The 18,364-nt window shown below is 40.7% G+C and overlaps 1 protein-coding gene across 3 annotated transcripts in view; it reads right to left on the bottom strand.

Annotated features, from left to right (window-relative positions):
• Positions 1 to 3,274: 3,274 nt before the first annotated feature.
• GCLC (glutamate-cysteine ligase catalytic subunit) overlaps positions 3,275 to 18,364 on the bottom strand; it is a 32,574-nt gene continuing 17,484 nt past the window's right edge. For 2 of the 3 annotated variants that reach the window (XM_082758388.1, XM_082758389.1), the window contains exons 7-17: positions 16,471 to 16,545; positions 15,431 to 15,547; positions 14,529 to 14,667; positions 13,903 to 14,015; positions 13,114 to 13,206; positions 12,277 to 12,381; positions 10,597 to 10,842; positions 8,788 to 8,869; positions 8,589 to 8,692; positions 8,364 to 8,484; positions 3,275 to 4,924 (exon numbers count right to left, since the gene is read on the bottom strand). In XM_082758388.1, coding sequence (XP_082614514.1) covers positions 4,719 to 4,924; positions 8,364 to 8,484; positions 8,589 to 8,692; positions 8,788 to 8,869; positions 10,597 to 10,842; positions 12,277 to 12,381; positions 13,114 to 13,206; positions 13,903 to 14,015; positions 14,529 to 14,667; positions 15,431 to 15,547; positions 16,471 to 16,545 — 1,401 coding nt within the window. In that variant the 3' untranslated portion in view covers positions 3,275 to 4,718. The remainder of the gene's footprint in view (positions 4,925 to 8,363; positions 8,485 to 8,588; positions 8,693 to 8,787; positions 8,870 to 10,596; positions 10,843 to 12,276; positions 12,382 to 13,113; positions 13,207 to 13,902; positions 14,016 to 14,528; positions 14,668 to 15,430; positions 15,548 to 16,470; positions 16,546 to 18,364) is intronic. The other variant, XM_082758390.1, reaches the window with a different exon arrangement.

The raw sequence follows: 18,364 nt of genomic DNA, 5'->3' as shown, positions 1-18,364 counted from the left end.
AAGTGACGTTTGCTGTCCAGAAGCAAACATTTCAAGAGCAGCACCTCCCTACACTGCGCTTGAAAGCAGAGCTCCCGGGTTCACCCCGCAGAGCTGAGCCGGGTGTGCCGCGGCCGGGAGCACTTGGCAGCTCCGCAGCCTGACTCAGAGGGGACAGTTTTGCTCTCAGCAATGCAATCAGCTGCACTAAGCCCCTGGAAGGGACGGGCTGCCCTTCTTGCAGCCCCCAGGAGAGCTGCACACGAGGGCTGGGAAGCAGCTGGAGATGGCCAGCAGCATGGGCTGGGACTTGGATCGGGGCAGACACTTGGGGACAAAATCCAGAGAGGATTTGGAGCTGAAATCCTGAAGCTGAGGCTCTTTAGTTTTTCTCCTTATTCCTCCCAGGACAGTTATGTTCTCTCCCAGCTCACTGCATTGCCTCTGAACTTAGGAGGCCACCTAGGGCTGGCCCTGGGCTTAGCAGTGAGCTTTTCCTAACCTCATCCGTCCCCGTGTCGTGAGCAGACCCCAGCGAGGACTGTGGCTTGCTTTGGGGATTTTTTGCTTTGCCAACAATTTTAACACTTAAGGACCCCATCAGAGTTGAAAGTGCATCTCTGTCGTTCACCCCGGGATGAATTAGAGGCCGGGGAGCTTGGTAGCCTGGTTTACATCTGGGACACGCAGCCACATCTCCCAGCCACCCAACCCAGGCCTGGCCTCCCCCCAGTAACATCCCTTTCTGCGCTGCTTCGATCCGGAGGCTCTCGAGCTGGTGCCAGGGGGCTGAGTACGAGCCAGGCAGGCCGCGGGGTGCTGGCGGTGCGGAGGTTTTGCTGGCACAGTGCCCTGGTTTCCATCAGGCAGCTGCACGACGGGCTCTGGGCACGGAGTCGCAGTGCCTTACACGGCCAAGAGAAACACTCGGAGCTCCCGGCCCCTGAATGCCCATGTCGTGAGTAAACCGGGGAGGGGGGGGGGGTGAGGCGTCCGGCCCTGCGTGTGCGTGCTTCCATGGGAAAGGACTGGGAAGCGTAGAGCCCAGCCTCGTAAGTGGTTTAAGGGAAGGAATAAACTGAGCTGAAAAATGCCAGGGAGCTGGAGGTCATCCTGGCACAGCTGCTGCTGCCTGGGGAAGCAAAGCATGGGAAGGAGCAGGCAGTTTCAGACTCTTCGGCTTCACTCCTTCACGCTCTGTTCCCTACCACCCCCAGCCTCTTTTTCTGCACATGACCTCTCCTTCTCCTTAAATAAATTCCCAGAGCCTCTTCAGGCGGCTCTGTGTCATCACGGGCTCCCTCTGTGAAACAGGGAGAGCTTGGCCGTGAGTGTCCTGCTGCTCTCAGGTCACTTTGCACCTCTGAGCAGCAGAAAGTGGGGCTGGCAGAGCTGCGAGCCTGGCAGCATCTTTATTTAATCATGTCATTACTGGCCTCTAGCAACACAAGAGCTCTCAAAAGTGTCTGACCATTGCAGGAAACGTACAAACAACGAACCCTTAATTTATGAACAGGTATTAGATACAAATTTTACTTCTTGTGCAGGACAAAGAAAACTAAAATTTGCACCCTCCCAGGGCAAGAGCAACATACACAACACAACCCCTTGCTATGCACTTGGACAAGGAGCTATTTGGGATGCCTTCATCAAAATCTGTGCTGTCATCTTCATAACAACCTGCTTTCCTTTTAATCTAATTGCAGTTAATAGGAGCTTGGACTCCCTCCAGAGAAAGAGCAGTTGCTGTTGCTTCAATATTTATAAACTAACATTTTTCTAGCCAAAAAACAAACTCTTGGAAGCCAGCGATGAGGAGCCATCACACACCAACACAATTTTCAAATCAAAAATCAAAAAGTGATTTTGAGCCTGTTAGCTGATGCCTGTTAGCAGCTTGTCTCTGGGCCTTTCTCTCCCTTTGCTGCACCGCAGTCATTTTTATCTTCTCACTGTTGGGATGATTACAGATTTCCCTCTAGGTGTATGCAATGGGTAGATTTTGGAAGAGCTTTGATTAAAGTGGAGGGCCAAATTAATAGGTAGATACGCATGGACTTAGAAAGGACTAGATAGCCATTTCTTGCTTCATATAAGATGTAGATTTTCACCCAATGTTCAATTCATAGACAGCATTTATGGGCGGTTGAACTTTTCTTCTGGAGGTTGCATTTAGGTTTCCAAAGGGAACATTCCCCCAGGGCTATTTACATGTTTATTGGGGAAACCATGTGGGAAAGCAGCTCTGGAGCTGGCTGCACGAACTGACCCCATCCACTCCCAGAGACGCAAAGTGCTCACACTGCTCTGTGCACACACACACAGTGAGCCACGTTTTGGAGATTTAGGCCATGGTACAAGCGTAGCAAAAATAATTCAGGAAAGAAAAGGTACTTGTACTCACGTAGGTTACTGTCAAGAAAAACATGGCTGTCAGGGTTTTGTTTATAGTGTTGAGACCTCAGGAAATCAGAAAAAACATCTTCCAGCTGAAAGCCAAGTGGAAGGCAAGAGTCGAATCACTGTGGTTGAACTGGGGCCAGAACATTATAGTGTTTATGGGAAATGCAAAGATCACCACGTTAATAGAGTTTTGGGATAAGGAACCAACCACCTTTCACCTCAGGTGCTCTGTGCTTCTTACCCTCCCTTTGCGGAGGAGTCAGTATCTCCATGAGAGCACCTGGTGACCGCAGGACCCAAATTCCCAAATCCATAACTTGAGGCAGCGTCTCGTGCTTTGTGCTGAAGGTCAGCCAGAGCCTGCCAGCACCAGCTTGGCCTAGGGCTTGCTTCTCCACCTCTGAGTGGGCGAAGACACCGCAGGCTTGTCTCCAAGGGCTTATTCAAAGCCTGCCCTTCCTGCAGCAACTCCGCGCTGCCCCAGGGCCTTCACCACACACCTAGAACAGGCTGGGGCACATACCTGAACTCCTCATCCAGCAACCACAGACACCTTAATAAAGGAGCAGCAGCCTCGTGTCCAGCCTTTCCCATCCTTTCTGAAACCATGAACGCAACACATTGGACACCACAACTCAGGGCTTTTAAGTGCCAGGACAACAGCTAATAAAACTTTGGCCACCAGTCCTGAGAAGTTTCACTGTACAAAACCAAAGTCTGGCTTACACGAGCTCTGCTTGCTCCACACGCAGCTCTTCTGCTTCTTTGAATCTGAGCACAGGGGTTCAACTGATGCAAGTGACCAACACATACTGCAAATTTTATTTTTATTTCCTTATTACAGAAACTAAATTAGCATATGCCTACATCTTGATTAAAACAAATTCACCACTGCAGAAAAAAAGCATTTTATTCTCTAAAGCACACCTGTGAACACAGAACAAATTCTAATGTCAGTACATAAAAGCTTCTTCTTAGTGCACCTCTTCATTGCAGTTCCTCCATTAGTTGTTTGTAAAAATTATTACACCTTAGGTAATTATATATGCTTGCGTTAAGCTTTGCAATTCACTTTTAGGAGTCAGTTAAGAAGCTAAATTAAAAAGGGCCCATTAATTTGCTTTATTTACACTTGCAATGGCTAAATTTTAAATATGCTACAGTCACTCCCAGCACTGGCTCCCAATTCAAAGGATTAGTACACTCCATGATTTCCTTTATCTGCTTTATAGAAGGGATTAAGTTGCCCACACCTACAGCTCCATGGTACCTCAGCTAGCTACATGAAGTACCTTGTCAGAAATAAACTTGCTGACATATTTTAATAAAAAGACAAATGAGAAACTCGAGCTTTAGGAAAAACCAGAAGGTCCTTGGTTTTATGCTGCGGTTGCTGTCAACTGCAGTAACGTGGGAGCAGTGCCACAGTCCAGAGCAGTTGTCTGTGCTATGCTTGTAGAGATCTTTATGTTTGCTTCCCAATTCTTCCTCTCTTTCACTGCCTCTCCCCGCTTACTGTTTTTTGTTAAATCATAAAGAAACACTCAGGCAAGCTTCTGAACCATAACAACATACTTGCGAGGGATAAAAATGATGCTGCTACAGGGAGATGTCTTCATGTTAGTCCTTTGCTGCAGGAAATGCAGGTTACTAAACCATAGGGCAGCCCTTACCTAAGACTACAGTTATCAGGAGACAGGCAGAGTTGTGTTATCTGAATAAAGATTGATCTCTTCCTCCCAATTTTACGCTCTATGACTGGATGCAGGTCTTGTGGCAACTGAGAAACTGTTGTAGAGATTGAGAAAGTTGATGCACATGCAGTTATCTGTTCTTACATACTTTCAAAACCAGAATGGAAGGAAGAAGTCTCTGTGAAGCAGGTAGGTCCAAAAGTTTTTTTTTTCTTACACAATAAGGTAGATTACTCAGCACATTCCAGATTAAAAAATTACAGTAAACATTCAGTAACTGGAATGCATATAATATACAAGTACCATTACATTTACAAAGCTGTCCAGGACAATTTTTCTTTCTAGAATAAGCATAAAAAAGTTACAAGCTAATTCACAATAACTTTAGATACAATGCTTATTAAAATACATTGATGTTAATCATAAAAATATTTTACTATTTACATGTACATTGTATAAACCTTAACAATAAGAATATGCCCTATTTAGGATGCCTTAAATGAATATTTAGGCAGATTGGCCCATTTTATAGTGCAGTATCCCTGTTTTGGTCTTCACACCATGAAGCTGTACCAGATTCACAGTATCTTAGCTAGTGCTTTGCTGAAAGGCTTGAACTCTCTAATATCTGAGAAACATTCATTACAAGGAGCCGGTTTTGCTTCCGCTTTGTTTCTTGTTAAATCCTACCCCCAATAGTTCAGGGCACTCCGCCTGGCCTTGTGCGATCTGGTTGCACTTCCAGATAAGGCTGTAATTCATCTCATCCGTTATCACACTGTCTTGCTTGTAGTCTGGATGCTGTGCGATGAACTCCCTCATCCAGCGGGCGACTGTCATCAGCTCTCCTGTGGGCAAGATCAAGTCAAATTTCACAGTTTACACATCTAATTTAGCAGTAAAAGCGTTGTGTGTGTTACATACACAATTAGTGAATAGCCTATATTTTTAGGAAACATGCTCCTATGTGTATTTTTTTTGCTATACAATGACTAAACTTCAAGTATACTTCAGCTGATATATCACAGATAGTCCAAAACTCACTTATCTGGTATGATCTTCAAACTTTCAACTCTTAATGAGACAGAGCAGAGAGAAGTGTCACACCCAGCTGCTGCAGCAGGTGTTACCGCCTTCTATTCAGGGTCACGAGGTGACACCCACCACTTGCTGGAGACCTGATTTCTCAACAGGTAGCAGCTGGAGGCCAGCTGGATGTCAGTGCTTAGGGAGCTGAACCTTGCTCCTGCACACAGCATCTGTAAGGAAACCTCCACCAGTACAAGTTTAAGGTAACTCTGGAGGTAAGACATTGCTTGAAGAGCCTAGCTGAACTTTTACTGCTCCCTTATTAGAGAGAGGAAAGAGCCACAGGCTTCTACTACACTTTTTTTCTTAAGAATATTATTAAAAAACAAAAGGAATCAAGTTAGGGAAAGCAAAGATGAACAAACAAAGTAAAAAGTAAAAAGCACCCAATGTGTCATCAGTACTGCTTGAAGATATCCTATGGGTGGTTTTGAACAGAGGCATCCTAACACAAATAAGAAAAAATATGAAAAGTACAAGAAAGGAAAGTGTAATATGGAAAGTTATTAGAAATAAAAACATCCTCAAAAAACAAGTCATGTTTTTAAACAAATGAAGCCAATGTTATCCACTTCTATATAAAAAAGGGGCAGAAGAAAAATATGCAAGGCACATTTGGTGAAGGCACTAAAAACGTGAGAGGAAGCTCTCAAACAAGTCAGAAGCAGAGGGCTTGCAAGAAAAATCAGCGAGGCCAGGAGATGAGCAGAGCATAACGAGACATTCCTGCACTCCCAATGCTGTGAAGCTCATACAACACTGACACCTGGTGGTCACACAGCCCCACCACTCTCCACCGACAATAAATGACATTGTTTCTAGCTGTATACATCTGTATAAAACTGTGTAAAACTTCACCTTGAACTCCTCATGAAGTTCTCAAAAAGAGTAAAGGAAAAAAGCACCACAGACTGACAAACATTTAAGACGACTTCCAAGTGGAGAAAGAAAGGACAAAGAGTATCTCAAGGATGGAAGAGATTCTGAGAAGCTTGCACAATCATCAACATTGATCAAAAGTGAATAGAAACAATGATAATAGACATTATCATCCCACAGTGCAGGAACCAGAAGCCCTATAATGAAGTTATTGGGAAGCACATTTAAACATAAAAAATAAAGGAAGTAATTTTTTTCAAAGAGCATATAATAAAATCGTGGCTTTTTTTTATGACTTTGTGGGAACAAAAATATAGTTGCTTCAAGATGGATCTGACAGAGAGCGTGGAAACCATGTTTGTGAGCTGTTATCAGGCACCATGCTAACTGTGCTACCTATGGCTGCAAAAATATAAAAATGCCCATGCTGCAGACAGCCAGAGCGAGCCAGCACAAGGATAACCTGCTGCAGCTCATCCTAACACTACTTTCTGTAGCACTTGGTGGTGGTCAGCAGCTGCTGCTTGCCTAGCACATCTGTAGTCTCACTGAGCGTGGTGACAGTCACAGAGCAGCTACACTGAGACCAGGCAGGGCAATTCCTAACCATGCTGTGAAAGAAGTGACCAACAAACTATGCCAGGGCAAGGTTAAATCCTCAGCAGCTAGGGCACCAGCATTCAACTCTCACAAGTGCTCTGTGTTCACCGTTTGAGGAGAGTAATGTGACAAGTGGCTGTTCTGTGGACATGTCCCATGCTAGACAGCCAGCAATTCAGGAACATTTGATTTCAGATCAATGGTTCACCAGAAAAATCCAGAGCTCATGACTGAGAAATATGGCACAGTAACATGACGCCTAATGCTTCTTATTCTGTGTATTGTTGTTCTTATGAAGCTTTACTTAACAATTATTTCAAGCTTAGAGTTAAGATATACACCCTAGACTATTTGTCCTCGCACCTTCTACATCTGTGTAGGTCTAAAAGGTGACTTCTGCAGGGTCCACAGCTTCACATCACAAAGCAGAGGTTCTTTGGAATGGGAACACCTGTGACACAGGGCTGAGCCTGGGCAATTAGCTCTTCACAAACAAAAGAAAAAAAACTTTATACCATTGCATTCCTTTTTTTTTTTTTTTTCCAGCAGCATTTTTCTGAATGAAAAATATTTAAAAAAAAGTATTTTTGAAGCATTGCTACTTTGAGGGTTGATGTGCCTCAGATGTTTTCTACCTGCCAGTTTCTCTCCTCTCTCCCTCTGTTAAGCCAGGCATCAAATCCCTGGGCTGTGTTATCTGAGGGACAGAAGCCTCCTGCAAACAAGCAGCCTTAGGACAGAACATTTTCAGTGCAAGCAGGAATTAATTACAACTTGTTAGCATTCTGAAGTGCTACTAAAGTATTAAATTACCAGACAAGGAAGAGTCCTGATTTTCATCTCACCTTTAAAAATGTCTTTAGGTAGAAGGCTCTACAGCAATTACCAAGAATTGAAAAGGAATGCAACACTTACATTTAAAACCAATGAATGCATCATAAATAAAAATCTGTGTCTCGACTTTTAAGACTAAAATTAACTGTTTAGATAAACTTACAGCAAGAAAGGCACATGAGAGATTTACACATCAGTATAAAGCTGCCACGTGCCCGGTTTTGAACGAAAGCATTTAGCCTGCATCTCCTATTCAGGATACTGTTGCATTTTAAGGAGCAGCATAAAAAGTCATTATACCACCTATCTGGGAAAACGCTACAGCAAGAGAAGGGCAGGGAAAGGGCCTGGTTTACTTTGAGCTGAAGGCGTTTCACCACTTCCAGAAGGGCTCTCTTATTGGGGAGCTAACAAGGCCCTGTGCTCTGGCATATCAGAGCTTAATCCAACTTAATGCCAGCATGTTTAGGAACTGCACCAATTACCTGGCTATCAGACCCAGCCTCATATACCCTTAAAACATTTGAGTTCCAGGAAAAAGGGATTGAGTAGTTTATGTACAAGCTACTACAACATAGACAGTACACTGGCAAAAGCAGCAGTGCTGAAAAAAGTCTTGGAGATATAATTGCAGCTTCGGGGGTAGTGTAACAATTACTCCTGATTTAAGTCCTAAATAGATCACGAAACACTTAGGATCAGAATTAAACAGGACCAAATATAAGCCAGAGAACACATTCCAGTCCTTTGCTCCCATGATTCAGCACTTACCCAGACAGCCACAGTTGCCACCAGTTTTACCCAACTGATAATTAGAGAACACCCCAATTACTTTCTAAATAGAAAAATGCCAGGAAAATGAGTGTCTGAAAGTGTCAAACATACCAGATGCTCTCTTTTTTATTAACTTCAGGTAGTTTAGGATGGTGCATCTTGTGTCCACGTCCACTTCCATGTTTTCAAGGTAAGAATTCAAAATTGGGATCAAACCAGGAAAGACTCCCTCCTGTATAGGAGAACACAGTTAACATGAAACATGGTTGATCAGATTTCTGAGAGGATGGAGAGGAGGGGAAGAGGTTGTGTGTTCCAGGTAGAAGAGGTTATGACCTTCCCATTGATAATTGTATCGATGCTCATTAAGATGTACTCTTCTGTGTCTGTGCCTGTCCCATTCTGCGCAGAGCCACATCCATCCACGACGACATTTCCACCTTTATAAGTGACAAAGGGAAAGGAAGAAGCAGTTAGAAGGCAAGAGATACACTAATCATCAACAACTGTGTTGCCAGATCACTCGCTGGGATACCTTTGCAAATATCCTTTCTGAAGTAAAACATTCCCTGCCGGACAGCATCTCTTTTCTGAGCCACCTTCATATTTTCATCCACCTGGAAAAAGAAATATTGCAGAGATTTGTGATACTTTTGAAAATTAGGATTCTCCAAGCCCTCACATTTTGGTCTTATTAACTGAAATATCCCCTATGTTTTTTATTATCTCACCCCAGAAGGCTAAACTCTGGAGATAGTTTTTTTTTTTTTTTTTATTATTTCCTTTGCAAAACCATGAGATCACATTCTATAAACCTAGGTCTCTTCAGCAGAAAAGGTGATATATAATGTTAGAACGTGCCATGCTAAGCTTTTAAGTTGGACTGAAAACAGGCAACAGGTTGCATCCCACCTTAAAGTTCTTTGCATATTCAGATGCAACCTAAATGAGTACAGATGAAGAAACTGCCACTTTCCTAGCAATAGTTTGTTGCTTTTATTAACAAAATCAATTACATCTTTAGAAAAGTTAATGCTGAATTTGAGAAAAAAAACTTTCAGAAACAGAATCCCAGTAACATTGTATGAGAATTATATCTATCCCGTACGTGAACATCTGTTAAACAAACTGCTAATAAAGTAGTTCTAAGTTACAGACTTCCCAAAAAGTCTACAAAGTACAAAGCACTGCTCATAAGTTTCCAGACAGATTTTGTCCAAGTTTTTTTGTTTTTTTTTTTTTTTTTTAACAGGAATGTTCTTTTGGAATTAACAGCACTTTGCTTTGGGATGCTAGCTTTACTATGTTGTCTTTAGAAGAAGGGATACAATTTGCTGAATTCTTTGCTCCACCTCTAATGGAAATAAAATCTTAACTCTTGCCTTTCAAAGCTTTGTTTTTCAAAAGCCTGGTTTTGTTCATGTTGTATTATGAAATTTGTTTACACAACTAGCTAACTGAAATACAACAGTACTCAGACAGAAAAGATCAGCCCCATAATCCTTTATTCTTTTAATTATATGAGGCGGGTTTACCAATGGTTGTGCAATTTGGTGTTGCATTACCTGCTAAATTGCTTGGCAGGCTCAATTTGGTTTCTCCATCAAAAACTCTTCATATTTTTCCTGCACCCAAGCTCTTTTTTGGTCATAACTTGTGTTCATTAGTTAAAAGATTTTTGCACTTTTAAGACATCCCACTTAACTGTGAACTATAAGTGCTAATCTACTGTATTAAGCATGAAATCTGAACTCCCCAACATAAGGAAGAGAATTTCTCTTTGTGGTGTTAGTATGATTTCATACAGAAATAGATCATAACAGTAATCATACCATATATATATATATATATATATATATATATAGTTAACTGGCAACTTCAGTTTTTTTCTCCGTTTTGATTAAAACCATTAGAAAAGCGTCAGGACTATTGCTATGCCACAGCCAGTATTGGCAGTGTTTTCTGTTACACAGCTCATCAAAAGCCTTCTGCTGTACAAGATCTTCTTTAAAGTCACCTATAACGCTGCAGGACTGCCCCTTTAAAAAGGGATTTTCTGGTCAGGTGCCTCCGGAAGGCGTACAAAGACGGTTTCCTTCAAAACAGTTCAGCAATTGTGAGGCCGATATTAAGGAAAAAACAAATTTTGCATGGCTAGTTGCAGTTGTGACCAGAATCCAGAGTATCTGTTTTCAATACTGAGTAACACTGCGTGTGCTCAGCTTCTTTCCCTCTCACCCAAACAAAAGCAAGATATAAATAATGTAAGATATAGGCCATAGCCACATTAAAATAAATAACTAAGGAAGTTACAGTTTTAGCCTCCACAGATTACTTTCCCCACCCGTAAAATGGTGGAAATATCTCCTTTCCCATTCTTCAAGCAGATTTGTGACAACGGGCTTTTATCAACATTTCTGTAGTAGTCTGACATTGTTGGGCACCACAGAAATTCCACCATCAGCAGCAGGCAGGGCTTCAGGGAAATATTTTGTTCAGCTTTCACTAAACAAGCATGAAGCCTCACAGCAACCAAACAGGAAAAGAACAGTACTGCGTGGCTACTGCTCACTGAAATGCAGCAGCAGGTCTGCAGAAAGAGTTTGCAGTTGAAATGAAGGCAATGGCTTAATACTTTTGTAAAAAAGAAAATGACAAACTCTCCACAGACCTGTTTCATTTGGCAACTGTGATAACATTTCTGCAGCAAAGCTTATACACTATTTATTCCTTCCTCCTTTTACAGAACTTGCACTAGAACAGATGCCTGAAGTTTAACTTTTATTCTTGCCCTGGATGCAAGACAACAAGATAAACTTAGGAGGAGAGCTAAAGTACCTGGCCACCAGCACTGGATGGCACAAATGACTGGAAATTATTACCGGGAGAATAAATTTAATACAATGCCAAATTTTTAAATACGTAAGTCAAAAGGAATAAGTGAAGAAAGAACAAGGAGGCATGAATTTGTGTAAGCTGCTGGAAAGGTGGATCTTGGTGGGAAAGCAAACATGGAAAAGTCAAGTTTGGCAACCTGAAAAAAATTAATTTTATCATTTATGTTGAAGTACCTTTGGCAAACATATTTTGGCTTTGTGTAAGAGGAACAAAGAGAAGATGCAGCAAATTTTCTTACTGCTAAAAGCTGAAGGCTAAATTCAGATTATTTCTTCTAAGAATAGGTAAGACATTTTTGCTTCTGATAACTTAAAAATTTCTGTGAACAGTTTATAAATAATGGTCCATCAGACATTTTTAACGGAGCCATAAAATGCAAATAGGAGAAAGCTAACTGTCTGTAAAGCCTAACGCCATTAGATAGCAGTATTTTTAATATAGTGTAGAAGTGAAGTTGATGCCAATTATTGGTCCAGATTTAAACTGATTGAAAGAAAGATACTGTGTTCAGTTTTGGGCCCCTCGCTACAAGAAGGACATCGAGGTGCTTGAGCGGGTGCAGAGAAGGGCGACGAAGCTGGTGAGGGGCCTGGAGAACAAGTCCTACGAGGAGCGGCTGAGGGAGCTGGGCTTGTTCAGCCTGGAGAAGAGGAGGCTCAGGGGCGACCTTATCGCTCTTTTTAGGTACCTCAAGGGAGGCTGTAGCGAGGTGGGGGTTGGCCTGTTCTCCCACGTGCCTGGTGACAGGACGAGGGGGAATGGGTTTAAGTTGAGCCAGGGGAGTTTTAGGCTAGATGTTAGGAAGAACTTCTTCACTGAAAGGGTTGTGAGGCATTGGAACAGGCTGCCCAGGGAAGTGGTGGAGTCACCATCCTTGGAAGTCTTCAAAAGACGTTTAGATGTAGAGCTTAGGGATATGGTTTAGTGGAGGGCTGTTAGCGTTAGGTTGGAGGTTGGACTCGATGACCTTGAGGTCTCTTCCAACCTAGAAATTCTGTGATTCTGTGATAGTAATGATTGTTCTGTAAGTGTACAAATATTAATTCCTAGCTTGCAGAGGATAGCAATCAACTGGAATGCAAATATTTTGCAATTAGCTCTAGTACATCTGACCTTTCACACCTACCTTGGACAAAGGAATGAGAAAATCCAGTTTGTATGACAGAATCACTCTGGTTAGCAGTACCACAAACACAACGTATGCAGAGTTTTCGAAGTCTGTTAACTGGACCTAGACATGAAAGGATTAGAGACTGAATTACTCTAGTGGGAACATGCTCATAGAATTAGATGGCTATCTGGGAGAGTTTAAAAGTGTGACTCAAGCACTCATGTTGATACTTGTATTCACACACACACACTACTAGCAGAGATGGTGATGTACATACTGGAATCAAGGCCTTCAAATGCACAACGCAGTGCACACACTTCAACAAGCTCAACCCTTTAATCCAATGCCAAAGCACACTTGTGTTTCAAAAGGCTAATAACTTGCATCTTTGGGCTCTCTGTGTAATTACAAATGCAGAACAACTTTTAAATTTCTACTTAGGGGATTCAGTTCAGACAGCTCTGAAATAGACAGCTATAAAATAAAAGCACTTACAAAACACAAAATAGTGACTGTGGAATTGTTCAGTACCAACAGAAGTACTGGATAAATAAGGTCCCTGGAAACTAAATGGCTCTTTGTTTGCAATAGCTTTAGTACAAGCCTAATTCCTTTCCCCATCACCCCAAATCCATTAGCATGCTTTGCTGTGCTACAGTGGATTCTCCTGTCAGTCGCATTCCCACAGTCCGTGTCTGATTAAACACTGCTGTCCAGTTCATTTGCGTCTGGCAATTCAGAGGGGAGAAAACACAGCATAAGTAATAAGGGCCTGATACTTGATGACAGCAGGCCCCATACTCTTCCACTTAAAAGTGAACGTGTTTTTGTGCGTATTGACTCTTTCCTTACCTCCATAGGCCTGAATTCCACTCTCCATCCTATATCCGAATTTGGAGGAGGTGGCTTAAATCTCATTGTCTGCCAGTTTGTAGACTGTATGTTCTGCAAAGCACATGAAAAAAATCTGTCAGTCTAGATATGCATCAACCTATAAGATCAAAGCAAAATGAACAAACAGCTACTGTCTTAGTCGTTTCCCAAGAACAGCTCATCAACTTCACAGAGAAATGCTTCCAAACTGAGTTGCTCAACTTCCTAAAAACTATAATGTAACTACTCATCCAAGAAGCAGATATGCTGTACTTTCTCATGCTATTTTGTTTGAGGATTACATAAAAGATACTAGGATGTGTTGAGATTATGCTGGCCTTTCCATAAGAGATCAATTCATCCAAATGTAAAAATACACAATATTACTATAGCTATTACTTCATAATCATTATAAGATTATACAGATTTTAATAAATCTATGTAAGACACACACACGAATCAGAGAAGTCATGCAAAACAGTTTTCAGGAAGTCACAAAAAATGCAATTCCCCATAACAATGGGGATAATTAGTTTGGGCCCTTTGTATTTTGTTGGATATAAAATATGCTATCATCTTCTTCAAAGTAAATGGTGAAACAAAAATATGTGCTTACAACTACAAAGTCACATGCTAAGCAAGTAGCTTAAGTGAAAAACTCAAGAAAAAATATTCTTAGCTAACAGTCATCCTCCAATTAAGCAGTACTATAAAACATTTCACACACACACCTCTACATCTATTAAATTCCTCTAAATCAGATACAACCTCAAAATGATCAGATTCATTTGCATCATCAAGATGTATTTTCTCCTCAAACAAAGTCAGTGGGTCTCGAATGAACAAGTGTGCAATATGCTGTGCCAAAAGGTGGTCAATACCTACAAAATGAAAATTCGGAGAAACATTTCAGACATTGCAAAGCAGGCTCTAGGAAACAACTTGATTTATAAGAACCAAAAATGAAAAATTCCAATTCCGCAATACTATCTTAACCCACCATATCCTGTTAAGGTTTAAATGATTACTTTGGGAAGGAAGGAAATGATTAAAGAGAAAAATGAACAAGTTCTCCTTTGGAAGTGGCAACTGGATATTGGTGTGGCTGCCATTCTTTCCGTTTTCTGATGCAACTCTGTGCCACGTTTCCTAATGCAGTTCTGCTCTCTCCACAAAGATAAACATTAGTACACGAAACACTAAGCTTCCTGAATTGGAATTAGGGACAGTTTCTAATTCTATTTATTTTTAATTTCTCAATACCACAATGCACAGATACTTTGAGTAGAATCACTATCAGGGAAGCATGATCAAAACAAAAAGTTAAATGTAAAAATATCCCCACACACTGCAAGCATAATTCTAAACCTGCTCATAATGAAGCAAACACTTACCTTCCTTTATTAGGTGCTCGTAGATATCTTTGTCTATTGTCAAATCAATGTCATTGTATTTCTCACCACATTCAGATAGATAACTGTCTATGGAATCATATCTGGATTTACTGATTCTATAATGGTTGTTCTTCAGTGGCTATATAATTTAAGAATACAATATTTTAACAGCTTGTTAACAATGTTACCTAAGTTTTGCTCACTAATGACACTTATGTGAGAATTATTATCCTGTTTAAAATATCCTACAGCCTCAATTAAAATTATTCAAAGTATGAGTCTTAAACGGAAACATTTTCCTGATGCAACAGAACATTATTACCCCGACTGTCTGGAAAGCATTATTATACCTATTGCAACACATACTGATGCAGTTTCATTCACACACATTGTTAGAGATATTCTTAAACTGTGTAGCTCAAGAAGTATTTCTAGTATTTTTGTTTGCTTGTTTTTAATTCCCTAAGTGTCCTGGATGCCAATTCTTGAAGTTCTAGCAACTGGCTCTCTTCACGTAGCTCCAGTTTACACTACTAGATTACTCAGCATCACCCACTATTTAACTCAAAGCAATTTTTGCCTTTTGGGCTTAAGCACAAAATGGAAATTTTAAACACAGAAGGACAATTTTTAGCAAGCTGTGGAGGAGTGAAAGTGGAGTTTTACTGGAATTCCATATCTAACTGAAAACATATTTGCTAACATAAGCTGTACAACCAAGATGACTGTTTGCACCATCTCTCGTGCATTTACCACAACGACTGCCACATTCCCTCATTAGGGATTCTGATGACCACAGGCAGAATTTGATAATAAAGGAAGTTAAAAAAAATTTTGCCTGGAAAAAAAAAAGCCAACACACAACAAAAAAATAATGGACACCTACTACTTAAATCACTTACCTCCAGCCCCCTCTCTTCTCGTGTTCGATCATCTACAGATGCAGAGATTACTCCCCAGCGACAATCAATATCAGACACATAGCCTCTGTAGAACGGAGATGCAGCACTCAATGCCATCTGAAAGAAAACAGCCTGATATGAACACAAAGGACAAGCCAAGGAACCAAACACACTATCTTAATCCCATAGGGAAGGGAAATTTGCCAGTCCAGAAGTAACTGAAGTACAAACTACGGTTTGGCATGTAAATGAAGCCCATACCATAGTCTCTCAATTGTTATCTCCATAAAATGCCTAGACGAAAGGTCAGTATTACTGACACAACAGCTTATGCTTTCCAAATGCACTACCTCTACAGATGAGCATTTAAGGAACAGAAAGTTGATACAGGTAGAAGCAATTGCGTAAGAAAAAAATCAGCAAGGATTGTGCTTGCACACTCCTTTAATCCCTGGGAGTTCACTTGGCAAACATTTTATTTCTGTTTAGCTTATCGGCCAGGCATCTTAGCAACAGAGCTGGAATATACCTCACTGAGAGCAGGAGTTCTTCCTGAACAAGGCAAAACTTTATAACACCCATTTCCACATGTTTACAAAAGGGACAGAAGGTGAATCTATTATATGAGACCAAAGCTAAAATTTTTGAAAATTGTTTAAGGAGCGATTTTAACAAGTTTCCATGGAAGATTCTCCAAAATTTGTTTCTAAAGCAATTCAACTAAAGTCTTCTGCATGTGGGAAGCAGGGTAGAGGTGGAGAAACAGACATCTTCTGCTTTGTGGTATCACACTTTTCTTTAAGGAAGACTGTAACACACAAATACACATGCAATCCAAAGTGATAGCTCAGATGCATTAAACATATTTCATCGTTAAATAAACCATACTGTTAATGTGACAACATAGTAAGAGACACCAATGCTTTCCCCAGAGTATTAAATTTGTTGCTAGTATTTAAGCTCTTAATTCTGATTTTATTTTTCACACGTAGTGGCTTGCACATAACAAATATCTGATGTGACAGAAGTGCATTACTCACCACAATGGGACAGATTGTGGCTAGCTGATCATAGAGATACCTCGCTTCAGAAATGCTGCAAGCCTGGAATGTCACCTGATAGAGAGAGGAAGGACAGTTGTTGTAACAATTTTTATAATCTACCAGCAGCATTTATGTTACAAGGTTCTTTCCCCACACTTCCCATGTGTACTAAAGCATTTTATACCGCAGCACTTAGGCTGTGACACCAGATACATAAATACTTGCCAGAACCAAAGAAAACTGAGTTAACATTTACAATACACATGGGCTGATAATGTGCATTCAGGAAACAAGCCAGGAGCCTACTCATTTAAAACAACAGCCAAACTGTTGCACATGAAACATTTATTTTATGTGACAGCTAGTCCTCTTTTAAAGAGCTGTCTTAATTTCAATATGCCTCTGTTTGATCCTGCAATTGAGAAAAATAAATATTTGTGTGTCTACTGTAATATGTATGTTATAGTTTTTAAAGAATACAGTTTTGCCTGTATTAGAGACCAGGATACAACAAAATGAAGCATTATTTGCATAAGCTATTAATGATAAGGAAGCTCTACCACACATAAGCCCCTGGGAAGCTATGATTTCTTAGCGACTTTTGGTGAAATTTGCTCAGGGCAGCATCAAACACAATCTCAACACAGATTTTCCTCATCCACAGATTACAAATCTACAGTCTCCAAAACCATACACATTATTCTTGATCTGACACTAAAGTCCTCCTCATCTGCAAGTAAGCTTCAAAAAAAATCCAAATCCATATCCAAAACCTCCCGAGCTTGGCACATGAAGCCTGAATAAGGGCAGAAGCACAGCACTTTGCCTAGACACTTGCAGGGGACATCATCTTTCTCCCCATCTGGCAAGAATTGCACCATCACTGCATATGATCCCAACTGATCCGATCAGGACATTTCTGACCTTGAAAACTCCTTCAGCCAAGTCACAGCCTAGGTGTGTAGTGAGAAAAAGACAAAAGGAAGTCTGCATAGTACAAACTCCAAAAAATAAGTGGGGAACACATGTTTTTCTTCTAGTTGGCAATTAAGAATTAACAGTTAATATGTAAGCAGCTGCTTACAGAGCCTACCAGCTTTTTCTCCATTCTCCCTTTGATGGTAACAAGAGTACTGAATTTGAATTCAACCATTGATTTTAAGGATGGTTAATAGTAAAACAGTGTTTAAAAATATATTAAATTCCTAATTTTAGAATAATCTCGTACAATGACTGCAAGTTAAGGCTGCATTGCTATTGTTGCTCTTAAATAATAAAAAGAGATGGTATAAAACAGGCTGTATCAAGCTTAATAAAATGTGTATAATATTGCCTGTTTTTACACTTTACTACTTATTCTCCCTCGTTTACCCAAATGGACAGGAAACCTTACTTAGCTGCAGTCAAAAACATTTTATCTATGCACCTTTTAAACTTTCTTAATCTCAAAGAGACTTGTTTGGAATGTGGTTATTTCTGGCAGTGATGTGAAACAAGAGGAGCTTGGAGAATTTCCTTTCCCTAGGGACTTAACACTAGGCTCTTCCTCACTCTGCTTCGAAGTTAATGGTGGCAACAGGCAGATTTTATTGACAGTTGCACACATTGCTGTTACCTAAGCCATCATCCCCTAGCACTGGGTTACTGTGATAGAGAAATTATAGCAATAATTAAGAAATATAAAACACAACAACAAAAGATACTGAAAGAATTAAAGCACTCCCAATATACAACACCTGGATTTAAACTAAAGGTACCTGAACTCAGGCAAATGAATGAAAACAATAAAAATAGGGCATGCATTAACAGGAGCAAAGAAGAACCAGAATGTCTTCTAGTATACTGTGAGAGAAAACAGTTACCCACATGGATTTCATGGTACAAGCAATAA

Source organism: Aythya marila (assembly GCF_965140915.1).
Source record: "Aythya marila genome assembly, chromosome: 3".
Lineage (NCBI taxonomy): Eukaryota > Metazoa > Chordata > Aves > Anseriformes > Anatidae > Aythya > Aythya marila.
The sequence above is the reverse complement of the archived record's forward strand: the minus strand, read 5'-3'. Positions and strand labels throughout refer to the sequence as shown.